We start from the raw sequence: 14,273 nt of genomic DNA, 5'->3' as shown, positions 1-14,273 counted from the left end.
TATGATAATATCGTTTTCTGTATCCTCTGCGCTATGCGAAATGTGTAAAAGATATAATCTTTTAGCGAAAGCCGCTATCGCTTTATTAAATTAAATGGCCAAATATATGGCCTAGGAGGACAAATTCGTTAAACTTCCCGTGCTCGAATCGGTATCAATAAAGTGTTAGCATAGCGCAGAGGATACAGAAAACGATATTATCATATCGTTTTCGTTCACGGCCGCCAAAGCAGGTGGCGCCTTTGTAGCTAACTACTGTTGTAGTGAAGTTTTGGGAGACATTCGTTGGACTTTCCGAGTTTGAATTTCTATCAGCCCAAAGTGTCTGATGAGGCTGGGCTAGGCCGAAATGATCATAACACTTTATTGATACCGATTCGAGCACGGGAAGTTTAACGAATTTGTCCTCCTAGGCCATATATTTGGCCATTTAATTTAATAAAGCGATAGCGGCTTTCGCTAAAAGATTATATCTTTTACACATTTCGCATAGCGCAGAGGATACAGAAAACGATATTATCATATCGTTTTCGTTCACGGCCGCCAAAGCAGGTGGCGCCTTTGTAGCTAACTACTGTTGTAGTGAAGTTTTGGGAGACATTCGCTGGACTTTCCGAGTTTGAATTTCTATCAGCCCAAAGTGTCTGATGAGGCTGGGCTAGGCCGAAATGATCATAACACTTTATTGATACCGATTCGAGCACGGGAAGTTTAACGAATTTGTCCTCCTAGGCCATATATTTGGCCATTTAATTTATATATATATATATATATATATATATATATATATATATATAATATATATATATATATATATATATATATATATATATATATATATATATATATATATATATATATATATATATATATATGGTTTCAGTTGTTTTCCGAGTTTGACTCCGCGTTAAATATTTTTGGTTTTTGGAAAAACCATTGTTTTGACGACGTTTCGGCAAGGTCACACTTGCCATTGTCAAGTCAGATTCGTTCTGCTTCGTCTTGATGTTCCAGGCGAACTGATTTCTCGGTCGCTGCACGCTGAATTTAAATCCGAGAAATCAGTTTGCCTGGAACATCAAGACGAAGCAGAACGAATCTGACTTGACAATGGCAAGTGCGACCTTGCCGAAACGTCGTCAAAACAATGGTTTTTCTAAAAACCAAAAATATTTAACGCGGAGTCAAACCCGGAAAACAACTGAAACCACATATAGCTCCCGCGGAAATTTCAAATTCAATATATATATATATATATATATATATATATATATATATATATATATATATATATATATATATATATATGAATATGATATTCTGCAGTCAGAAGGTTGGCAGAGATGTTAGAAAAACACTCTTTTGACTTTTGTCAAGCTTTCGGAATAGTTTTATTCCTTTTTCAAGATACTGTAATATAGATTAACAAGATAACAATTTGTCAGTGCAACTTACTAGTCGTCGAAATTATTTAAAATAAACTTTGACACTCAACATTAACAACACAAGTATAAAATTAATAATGGACAATACATTCTAAAAATTTGATCAGCATAGTAAAACTTGCAATTTTATAACAATTTATAAGGAAATCTAAAGTAATAGCCTTGTTAAAACCAGGAAAGGACCCAGAAAATCCCAGTAGCTACAGACCTATCTCGCTTGTGTCACTTTTTTAAACTATACGAGAGACTCATACTCGCCAGAATAGAAAAAAATGTCGACAAGCACCTCATCCCACAACAAGGAGAATTCAGACCCGGCAAATCTTGCACCAGTCAAGTCCTCGCACTAACAGAACACATTGAAGAGGGCTTTGAAGAAAAACTTATAACAGGGGCTGCTTTCGTAGATTTGACAACAGCCTATGACACAGTAACGCACAAAACATTGCTATGTAAATTATACGACACTCTCAATGACCACCATCTGGGTAAGGTCGTATATTCCTTACTGCAAAACAGACGTTTCTTCGTTATGATGGAGGGTAAAGTAAGTATGTGGAGAGTTAAAAAAAATGACCTTCCACAGGGAAGTGTTTTAGCACCAATGCTCTGCAATATATACACAAACGACCAACCTACGCGGACCGAAACCAAGCACTTCCTCTATGCTGACGATCTTGCAATATGTGCTCAAGGAAATAGTTTTGAAGAAGTGGAGAATAAACTCGAAACTGACTTAAAAACAATGACAGCGTACTACCTGCAGAATTCCCTGACACCCAATCCCTCTAAAACCCAAGTCTACGCTTTCCACCTTCGCGCAAAGGAAGCCAAACGAAACCTCCAAATTGTGTGGAATGGTAATACATTAGAACACACAAACCTATATATCTTGGAGTAACTCTGGACCGGTCCCTCACCTACAGACAACATTGCATAAAAACGAAAGGGGAAGTAACAACTAGGAACAGCATACTCAGAAAGCTAACGGGAAGTAAATGGGGCGCACGTCCTGGCGTTTTAAGAACAACGGCACAGACACTGTGTTTCTCAACTGCTGAATATACGTGCCCCGTTTGGGGGAGATCTGCCCACACCAAACAAGTTGATACTGCGCTAAATGAGACATGCAGGATAGTAACGGGGTGCACGAAACCAACGCCACTCTCAAATCTAAATAAAGCAGCGGGTTTTGCAGAACCCTCAACACGCAGAGGCGTTGCTGAGCACATAGAGAAAATTAAATAGATCGCGGACGAGCGGTACGCCCTATACAAAGCTCGAACACCACGAAAGCGACTAAAATCTAGGAAAAGCATTCTTGGAACAGTGCAGGATGAACCGCCTGAGTATTTTCCTCTTCCCCAGGTTCAATGGACCGGCCAGTCCCTAGACTTTAAAACGTGGAGAACTATGAATCGGATAAGAACGGGGGTCGCTCCAGTAAAATCAAACATGGCAAAATGGGGAAAAATCGACCAAGATGATGTGAACTGTGACTGTGGAGAAACACAGTATATGGAACATCTTCTTACATGCAGAAACTGTCCTCATCGATGTATCCCTCGAAGATTTGTGGCTCGCCAACAAAGATGGAACCGACGTACCACGATACTGGGCCGAAATTTTATGAATGACATGTCCGGACACGATAAAATAAAGTAAGTAGACATAAAAAGTAAAAATATCAAATCTACCTATCACCGAATCTTCCCAGAATTTCCAGTTTTATATGGATTCTACTAAATAATGTTACATAGTTATAATAATTTAATTCCATATTTTGTAACTTTAATAATAAATGTTATGAAGTTATCAAATTTTTTTGTCTTTATGTCTGTGCGTGCCATAAAGCGCACTGGATGCTTGCACGGGCATAAAGTATTCTATTATGTAGTTAAAGTTAACTAAGATACGTTAAAGATAACTAAGCAAAAAAACACAATAATGAACTAGTATGACATAAAATAATTTTTGTTACCATAATGTTTCAATTTATACTTTGATATTCAGACAAAAGTAAGACTATTATTTTTAATTTATATTATATGGATATTATATAAAAATTTATGTTGTATTAGTTTACATCCTTATAATCCATTTTATGTATGTATAATGTATAATGACCTCTCGGGGGAACCTGTAACCCTAGAGAGCGCGTCCCCAGGTGGCGGATAGGGGAATGCCCTCACCGGCCTGTTTGCAGCTAGGCCGGCGGGTAGGTGGGAAATAAAATACCACCCGCGGACCAACAGGTGGGGTAGATAGGACTCCTAAGCCGTAGAGAAGGCAACTTATCTAAGAGAAGGATACTCTGATTTAAAACCCTGGTCCTCCAAGTTGGGGGTTGAGGCATCGGGCCAACTCCTCGATACTCGGAAAAAATGATCAAAGGTTAAAAATTTCAGCAAAAAGCCTTGGAATTCGGACGGATTAAACTATAAACGAAATTCGCAAAGAAAATGGATTATGAATTTGGGTGCTTGGAACATACAAGGAATAAGGACAAAACAGGAGGAGGTCTTCCGTGAACTGAGTAAAATGAAACTAGACATCTGTGTATTAACTGAAGTAAAGAAAAAAGGAAGAGAAAATGAAAAGATAAACGAATACCTGCATTTCTATAGTGGCGTAGAAAAGAGCGAACGAGCTAAAAGGGGAGTGTCTATAGCAATACATCAGAAACTGAAAAAATGTATTAAATCATGGCAAGAAATAGATGAAAGAATTATCCTCATGGAAATTAAGAAAAATGGCCATGAAATAGTGGTAATTGGAACATATGCACCGACGGATGACTCAAGGGTTGACAGCCAGGAAGAGTACTTTAACAAGTTAACAACTGTTCTAGCCACAATTAATAAGAAGAGATAAATTTGGATCTTAGGTGATCTTAATGCAAGAACTGGAAAGAGCTTCAACAGTGAAATAATAAGGAGATATGGAGAAGACATTCTGAACGACAATGGTCAAAGATTAATAGATTTTTGCGAGGCACATTCTTTGAAAATATTAAATGGTTTCTTCCCCCATAAGAATATACACAAATTTACATGGACGCAGCCTACCAGGAATTTAAAATCAATAATTGACTATTTCATTCAACGTAAAGATTCTAAACTAAAAACGAAGGACGTGAAGGTGTTTAGAGGGCCAGAATGTGGAAGTGACCACCATATGATTATTGCAAAAGTAATGGTGACATTTAAGAGAGAACAATCAAGTCACAAAAATGATGAAGTAACAGACATAGGAACAACCATAGAAAACATAAAATATAACCTGGAAAGCTTTAAACAAGATTCGACAAAGTTCTTATATAAAATTAGAATAGCTCAGAAAATAAAAAATATAGAAACAAAGGACTTAGACCCTGAAAGTCTGTATGAGGTAATTAAAAAATATATTCATGAAGCGGCAAATGAAGCACTAGGAAAAGTTGAAAATCTGAAAAAAGGAAAACCTGAATGGTTTTCAACGGAACTAGAAGAGAAAGTTCTCAAGAAAGAACAAGCATATCACATATGGCTTCAATCCAAAGATCCTCAAGACAGAGAAATATACACTAAATGGAATAGAGAAGTTAAAAAAGACGTGATTAGGCGAAAAATATAAACTGGGAGGCTAAGTGTGATGAACTGGACAGATTTATGGGTGGAACAAAAGTGGCACAAGCTTGGAAAACATTAAAGCAGTTTAGGAAAAATGAGAAAAATGAAGACAACATTTCTCTCATAAAGTTAAATGAATGGGAAGAATATTATACGAAACTGCTGAAAGAGGATAGACTAGAGTACAGATGGATATCTCTATACGGAGTGATGACGACAGACTGATTAGCAATGTGTTTTGGGAAAGACCAGATGGTAGAAGATCGACAGGAAGGCCTAGAAAAAGGTGGAAAGACGCAGTCAGGGAAGACCTGGAGAAGATGGAAGTAAGGCCATGGGAAATAATAGCACAGGATCGGACTCAATGGAAGGCAATAGTAAACGCGGCAAAAACTCACGAAGAGTTGTAAAAGCCAATGATGATGATGAGAGTACAGATGGGAAAAGATAAGGGAATTAATAGACAACAGAGACGAAAGACAGAAAATCCCTTTAATAACATTATCTGAATTGACGGAAACCTTAAAAGAGGTTAAAAACGGAAAAGCCGCAGGGCCTGGAGACATTCCCATGGAGCTGGTTAAATATGAGCCGACTGCACTTTTAGAACTAATAGTAGACCTTTTCAATAAATGTATGTGTGGAGACCAGGAAATTCCTAAAGATTGGAATAAATCTTATATAAGCTCCATATATAAGAGAGGGAATAAAAGAGACTGTTGAAATTATAGAGGTATTAGTGTGACGAGCTCTGTGGGCCGGTTGTACGGCAGAATATTAAAGAAGAGGGTTGAAAGACAGATACAAGATATTGAAGAACAAAGCGGCTTTCGTACCGGGAGATCCTGCCTCTATAATATATTTATCCTACGACAAATAATTGAAAAGCGTGTCGAAAGAAGTGGAGAGACCCATTTGGTATTTATAGACCTTGAGAAAGCATATGATAGTGTCCCGTTAAAGAAAATGTTTGAGGTCCTCGAAAGGTCCGGATTGGATTCGACGTATATCTGAGCGATATATAAATTGTACGAAAATGCAGTTAGCTGTGTAAAAATTGAACCAGAACCTCAAATGAATTTAAAGTCACTAAAGGCCTAAAGCAAGGATGCTGTTTGTCACCGACACTCTTTAAAATATACGTCCAAGAAGCATTGAGGAATTGGAGAAATAAATGTAGATTTATGGGCATCGAAGTGGGACAAGAAACTCTGTATACATTGTTGTTTGCAGATGATCAGGTGGTGGTTGCAACCGATGAGGAAGATATAAATTATATGAATCGAAAATTATTTGAGGAATATGCCAAATGGGGGCTTACTGTAAACATAAGCAAAACAGAATATTTAAAAATTGGAGGAAATACCACAGATCTGAGGATTGAAAACGCAGTCATAAAAGGCTGCAACCAGTATAAATATCTAGGAAGCATCATATCAGCAGATGGCAGAGTTAAGATAGATGTACAAAACCGAATAACCCAAGGGAAAAATGCATCCGAATACTGAATCCATTACTGTGGTCTAATAAAATATAGATGCATACCAAACTTCGCGTATACAGAGCAATTGTAGAACCAATTACCACATATGGTGCCGAATGTTGGACGATGACAAAGAATGAACGAGATAAAGTAGACGTTGTGGAAATGGATTATCTTAGAAGGTCATGTCGAGTATCGAGAATGGAAAGAATCAGGAATGAGGAAATACGAAACCGTACAGGAATTAGAGATACTCTTTCAGATAGAATACAAGGAAGGCAATTACAATGGTATGGTCACGTGATGAGAATGAGCGGTGGCCAAAGAAAGCCTTAATGTATGTTCCGCCAGAAAGAAGGAAAAGGGGAAGACCACCAAATTCCTGGAGAAGAGAAATTACAAAAACAATGCAATCTAGAGGCTTAGCTTAAGAGGGAGATTGGAGAGATAGGAAAAGATGGAGGCTGAAATGCGGGAAGCGGCAATCGCCGTAGGATCCCCGTTATATGATGATGATGATGATAATGTACAATGACACATCTTTTGCAAATGAGTTGTTTTATAGAATTAAAAATATGTACGAATAGATGGATTTACCCCTGAAATATAGACACAATTCAATCAGTTCTTACCTTAAAGTGATTCAATACGCTCTCTTGTTCATCAGCTTCATATCCAGATACAAGCAATCTTGTAGGTCGATGATCTACAGTGTGTTTTTGGAAAGTAGCAACAGGTGCAGGCGGTACTACTGTCGTTACCGGCGCAATCCTGTTAATACTACGCACAGGTCGAGGTTCTGAAACAATAAAATCTATTAGATATATGCACTAATTTGCATTACAAATACAAAATTTCAATTTTTCGAGCAACCTGTTATTAGTTGACTAAACTAATTAATAAGAATCATATATCGCAATTATTATGGTAAAAATTTAATGTAGTAATTACATATGTAGTGACAATAATTAATTCTAATAATTTGCAAACTTGACCATCGTATCACTTTAAAGATCATCATAGTATAGTGGAACAAAGAGAGCGAAAATTGGGAGAGTTTGTAGAAAGTGCATACATAAATCACGACTTAGATTTTATAAGGTAGATTCGACAGTTTATATTAAATTTATTACTATTAATAAAAAACCTCTGTTAAAGAGTCAGAAAAGAAATCAATTGGCAATTGGAAATATTTAAGATGTCATGGACCCTTACTAACTAGTTGAAAAGGGTACCCACGTTAAGATAGGCAAAATGATCTCAATCTGTGATTAAAAAAAAAAGAATGAGCGCAATATTAACCCGTCACCCCCTCCCCCAAAAATGTCAATTTTTCGTTTATGTATTTTTTAGAAGGGATGCAACAAATTAAAAAAATTAAAAAAAAAAATTTTCGATGTGGCAACAGGTCCTTTTTTTCATTTTGTGTATTTGATCAAAAACTATACCTCTGATTTTTTTTTTCATATTTTTCCGTATGGTACAAAGTCTTCAAAAGTCCGAAAAACGTTTTTTAGAGATTTTGGAGTATATATATATATATATATATATATATATATATATATATATATATATATATATAAAAGAAATTACTGGATATTAGTGACTGTCGATATAAACAAACAACACAGTTCATTAGGGTTGCAGTCAGAAAATTGGCCGGGATGTTAATGAAAACTTTTTTGACTTTTTGTCTAGCTTTCGGAATGGTTTTATTCCTTTTTCAAGACACTGTAAAAATATGTAAATATTTATAAAATATCACAATTCTTCAGTGCAACTTACTAGTCGTTAAGATTATTTGTACAAGCATTGACACTCAACATTAATAGCACAAATATAAAATAATGGACAAAATACATTCTAAAATTTTTAAAATTTAGGTACAGATAGTAAAAGTTCTTTATCAAGCTTTCGCAAAATTTATTTGCTTCTTCAGGATATGAACATGAGGTTAATCAATTAAATTTTCAAATTTACAAAACATTGTAATATATATATATATATATATATATATATATATATATATATATATATATATATATATATATATATATATATATATATTTATATACAATTTGTATATTTTTATATACCCGGTAAGTTGAATGTACATAACCTAAAAATGCATCTGTTTTTTTCGAAAAAAAAAAACGCATAATTTTTTTTGGAGGTAACTGCAGGTCCAATTTTTTTTATTTTGTGTATTTGATCCAAAATTATCTCTTATTTTTTTTTTCAGATTTTTCCGTATAGTGCGCCATTTCCAAAAATCCGAAAAACAGTTTTTTTTAGAGGATTTGATATATTTTAAAGTCTATAATACGGAGAAAATCCCCCAAAACTCCTAAAAAACAGTTTTTCGGATTGTTGAAGATGGCGCACCATACGGAAAAATCTGAAAAAATCAGAGATATAGTTTTTGATCACATACATGAATAAAAAAAACAGACATGCAGCCGCTTCAAAAAAAATTTACACGCTTTTTTCGAAAAAAAATGTTTCGGTTATGTACAGCTGATTCCTAAAAAAACTGATACGACTCTTAAAGCGTAGAAAAGCGTTGAAGAAAATTGAGCAGTGTATTTTGAAGGATAAATACTTATTATTTTCATACTGTCACTGTCACTTTAACAAGCCATTGGTAGCGAACCATTTTAAGGTAAGTAGAACAACAGTTTTTAATATTAATAAAAGATGGAGAGAATAAGAATCTCTAAAGAAAGAAAGGTTCCTTTTGAAGATGCGAAAACTGCAAGAATTATGTCACAGTTTCTAGGAAGAAATTGGCAACAACTTGGCGCAGAATTAAAGCATCGCATCTTAGGTACCGAATTACAGCAAAAAACAAGCTCTTACACCACAACAGAAGCAATCAAGCAATCAATCAATATTTGCTTTAAACCATCAGCTACAAAATCAAGATTTTTGGAACAGGGTAATATTTACAGATGAGAATTTTTCAATCTTCTAAAAAACAGGAAAATTGGGGTGTATAGACCAGATAATAAAGATTTAATCCTCTATATGTTGATAGATATCGAGCAACTGGTCATTTTAGCGAGAATATATGGGGATGGATTTCATCTAGAGGAATGGGAATGGTATGACGTATTGATGGCAGATTTGTTGGGCAGACTTATCTGAATATTCTAGAAAACATCATATTTCCCAGACTAGAACAGTTGTATCCAGAAAATAATTTTATCCTCCCACAAAATAATTGTCCTGTTTACACTGCATCGAAACCTTACCATGGCCCAGCTACAGTCCAGATTTAAACCCAGTCGAGAATGTGTGGGGGTTATTATAAAACGGTTGTATCGGCGTAATTTTATACCTCAAAATTATGAAGAGCTGGGGCACTGTATACAACAGGTTTGGGAAGAGCCCTCAGAAGAAGACAATTTCATAGTTCCTTTCACGCAGATGGACCGAAGACTACAAGCTGTTATCAGTGCTGATGCAGATATTACGAAATATTAATTTTATTTTTATATACCTAATTTTAGTATAGTTTTGGTCTTCCAGACTCTCGCTTTCTTTCGAGAATTTCTGGTTTTCTCCATTTTTTATTAATAGAAAAACTGAGATTCTGCTTATGTTAAAATGTTTTGCTCCCTCTGATAATGCCCAGTTATTTTTTAATTTGGTTACAATTCCTGCTTTACTATATTGTTGATTTAAGTCGTTTGTTTTATTCCTTAATAATAATAAAAATAATAACAACCCTATTTTATGTAAAATACTATCACTTATATACTCTTTACAAAATGCAGGAATTCAAAATAATATCAAAATTTAGACCTTAATAATTATTACAATTTATGAATTAACATATGTAATCAATTGAGGAGCTTACACGCAAAAACCGATAAATCCATTTTTTTGAATTTTTTAACCTGAATATGGATTCATATCAATTTAGTAGCCCTCTCTGTTTCTAGAATATAAAATTCCAACAAAAACCGATATTTTCCCTATAAAATGATGTACAACGTTGACCAGTTCGAGCAAATGCCGATAAATCCAAATTTCAAGCAAAACCTGATATATCTTTAAATAATTCGCCATCTACGGTTTCGTTACGCTGTTTCGGGCTTCGTTTTATAGTAGTTGCATAAATAAAGAAGTATACTTTTTTTCCTATGGTAGTAGTTTGTAAATTAAAAACGAGAGGACTGTGTTACCTTAATCACGTTGTCGGAATTAACAGGTTATGTTATGTTGTTTATGAATTACGTATTAAGCAGTTGTTTAACATAATTGTATTAGGTTTTAACAATGGAAGCAAGTGTGTTAGAAATTAGTATAGGAAATAGTTAAAAAATGGAGACCAAGAGGCAGAAATTGCAAAACCAAAGGTAAGGGATAAAAAATAAATTAAGATGTTCGTTACCTAACCCATTTTTTTGTTTTAGATATCGTGATAGCGATCCACATTTGGAAAACTTTACAAGAGTTTGCAAACATAATGGCCCTACGTATCACGCATTGTTAAAAGTGACATTCGAGGTATTCAAAATAAAATTTTTGTGAAGTCGGAACAGGATATCAAATTATGTCATTACATGTCAGTAGTTCCAATTGAAAGGAAAAGATCGACAACAGAACGAGCAGTCATGGGGCGTAACTTTTCCGTACACTACTTCTTGTCGAAAAGAGTCAGCAAGAAAAAAGTTCAGGTATGCCAGACATTTTTCTTGAAATGTGAATATTAAAAAAGATCGCATAAACTACGTTCCTAAAACATTGTCAAACGGAAATATCCCAAAAGAAAAACGGGGTGGAGATCACGTGTTCACAAAATGTTGTCAAAAAGAATAAAATAAGAGAGAGTTTATTGGTAAACTACAAGGAACGGAAAGTCATTATAATAGAAAGAAAGCAAGACGAATTTATTTGGCCGCTGATTTAAGCATAAAGAAAATACATGGCATGTACCTCACTCAATGCGACCCTGAACATAATGTAAACTTTTCGATGTTATATTCGAATGTTGATAATGTATTCGTTAATGATTTTAACATTGGGTTTTCTACTCCAGCATCAGATGTATGCGCATGTACTAGACTTAAATTCAAAATTAGAACGGCAATTAACTAGGTAAAGAAAAGAGAGTTTCGTACTGAGTCAAGTATCCACCAAAAGAGGGCTTATGCTTTTTATAGTCTGCTAAAAGAAACTCCTGAAAATTCCATTACATTCTGCTTTGATATGCAGCAGGTGCAGCCTTTGCCCAAAACACCTATTAATGATGCGTTTTATAGCAGATTAATATGTTTTTTGCTGCGTTGATAGCCAGTCCAAACATCCAACTTTTTTACGTGGACTGAAGATTAGGCAGGTAGGGGATCAATTGAAATAGGTTCTGCACTTGTAAATTACTTGGATTCTTTAGAGTACGATAATAATACGACACTTCGCATCTTTTGCAACGGGTGCGGTGGACAAAACAAAAATTCCCATATTATTCATTCGCTTTACTTCTGGCTTCGATTTAAAGCTCCAGTTCAAGTAACAGAAATATTACTTGTATTTCCAGTCAGTAGCCATTCGTATTTGGCAGCAGACAGGGTATTTGGGAGAGTAGAAAAGCTTCTAAGAAAAAAAGCCACAATTCTGTCTAGAGAAATATGAAGAAATTTACAAACAAATTGGAGTTGTTAAAAAGATAGGCACTGATTGGAGATTGTTTAATATGAAAGAGCTTCAAGTTGGCTTGAAAAAAGTGAAAGCGCTAGCCGATACAAAGATTGTAATAAAAAAATTGAACATTGGCAAATTCATAAAAATACGATCATTTCAAAACTATTATTTTACCAGTGGGTTGAAAAATTTTGAAAAACTTTTGAAACCAAAATTTTCCGATATTGAGTTGACCGTCTCAGAAAAAGAGTTACCCCGAAAAGAAAAAAAATCTCTTAAACACTTATTAAATCAACAGTTCGATAAAGATTGGGAGAAACTACAAGAACTTGACTGGTACCGGGAATTGCTTAATGGCAAAAGTTCAAATGAAAAGGATGAGGAGGAAGAGGAGATATGTGACTGTCTGGAAGAGGAACCAACGCGTCAGATTTAATTTTATAATTTTCTCATCAGCAAATAATAAAAATAATTTCTCAGCAAATAGCACCAAAATAAAATTACGAAAACAAACATTTGCTCGGTTCGTAATTTTATTGTGGTGCTATTTGCTGTTATTAATAAATTAAATGTATCCTTAGATTCTACTACTAATAGTTCAATGCATTAAAATTTAAACTTAAGTTGTAGAAATGTTAAAATGTTTTGATAAGTTTTGATTATTAATAATAACTAACTATTCAGGACTTATTTACAGCGTGATGTACTGTTCAATAACGGGACCGGATCCCCGCATTTATTCCTTGTATTTACACCATACTCAATAGATATAGTCTTGATAACATACGCTGCATGGCGTATTGAGTCATTATTTGTAATGGTAGTATGTTGCGTTATTGTAGGAGAGACATTTAAATTAAGTTGTAAATACATACGATATGCGATACGATATGTATTATTTCTTAAAATATTGAAAAGAATTGAATTATAAAAACTATCTTAATAACATTCCAAACTTACTTAAATTATTCTTAGATAACAAATGTCTTCCAGGTGTATATCTTCTGGCAATACCTCGTCCTCTGGTAGGTTTCGAGTTAGCGACACGTGCTCTAAGTTCTAAGATTTTCTTTTGAATTTCAGATGTATCTGCGCCTTCTTGTTGTTTTGTTATCAAATCCAACTCAGTATCGAGCAATTCCTTCTGAGTTTCTTCTTTGGTTTTTTTGGGTGGCGTGCTTTTGGCAGATAAGGCAGCAGCCTCAAGATCTTTCTTAATTTCCTCGATTGCTTCTTGTGTTTTTTTAATGGTTTCTTTAACAATATCTCGCTGAGGACCAGTAGGAACTAAAACATAGAATTCAATAAATCAAGAACTATATGTTACGGAACAAGTGGATAAGGATTTATTATACTTCACTACAGAGACAAATATTACATTTAAGTTGAGTCAAATGGTATTCACATGCATTCATATGTATTGGAAAGTTATTCATATTGTTACGTTGTTCTGTAGGTTCAGAGATTAAGTAAAGCACGAAGTGGTTTAACTAACTTTATTTAAACTCAAAACTCACTTCATTACAAATATCATAGAATGCGTAGAATCATCAATACTAATTTCAAAACCCGCCCCTGCTGGATTATATAATGATAATGAACTATCTCGAAACAACTGACCGCTAAATTATTAGAGAACTCTGAAATTTCTCGAAGGTCATCTCGTTATCGGAGTTAGTAGAATATTTCGGCGGCGGGGAGAGCCCTCGATTTCTCTAACGCACAGGACAGCAATCAGGAGTATCTGATTTAGCTTTAAAAAAATGTGAAAAACTTTAGGTGCAAAAAGTTATATGATGCGAAATTACTTAAACAACATGCAAACAAAGACCAACCAGACATGGGACAACAAATTGTAAAAATGTTAGAAAAACAGAAAATCCATTCGAAGGATATAAAAGATAAATGGCGCATAGAAAGTAGAATACTTTTTCCTTTGTAAAAGTTAAAATCTAATTACAGTCAGATCAGTAATGTCTGAATCTAACAGCTGACACATAAACATTTCAAGAAAAACGATATTAATATAAGAATAACATGTGCACTTTAAATATCTAAATCGCATTCGTATCTATATAAACAAAA

At 34.5% G+C, this 14,273-nt stretch overlaps 1 protein-coding gene across 5 annotated transcripts in view; it reads right to left on the bottom strand.

Moving 5' to 3' along the window:
- The window catches only part of swm (Zinc finger protein swm), a 76,723-nt gene that overhangs the window by 40,183 nt on the left and 22,267 nt on the right, over window positions 1-14,273 (bottom strand). For all 5 annotated transcript variants that reach the window (XR_011950073.1, XM_072523135.1, XM_072523138.1 and 2 more), the window contains 2 exons: window positions 13,149-13,475; window positions 7,172-7,338 (listed from right to left, as the gene is read on the bottom strand). Coding sequence is in view for 4 of the 5 variants with exons in the window: in XM_072523135.1 (XP_072379236.1) it covers window positions 7,172-7,338; window positions 13,149-13,475 (494 nt within the window). In the remaining variant the exon portion in view is untranslated. The remainder of the gene's footprint in view (window positions 1-7,171; window positions 7,339-13,148; window positions 13,476-14,273) is intronic.

The sequence above is a fragment of the Diabrotica undecimpunctata genome, chromosome 2 (assembly GCF_040954645.1).
Source record: "Diabrotica undecimpunctata isolate CICGRU chromosome 2, icDiaUnde3, whole genome shotgun sequence".
Classification (NCBI taxonomy): domain Eukaryota; kingdom Metazoa; phylum Arthropoda; class Insecta; order Coleoptera; family Chrysomelidae; genus Diabrotica; species Diabrotica undecimpunctata.
Note: the sequence above shows the minus strand (reverse complement) of the source record. Positions and strands in the feature narration are given on the sequence as shown.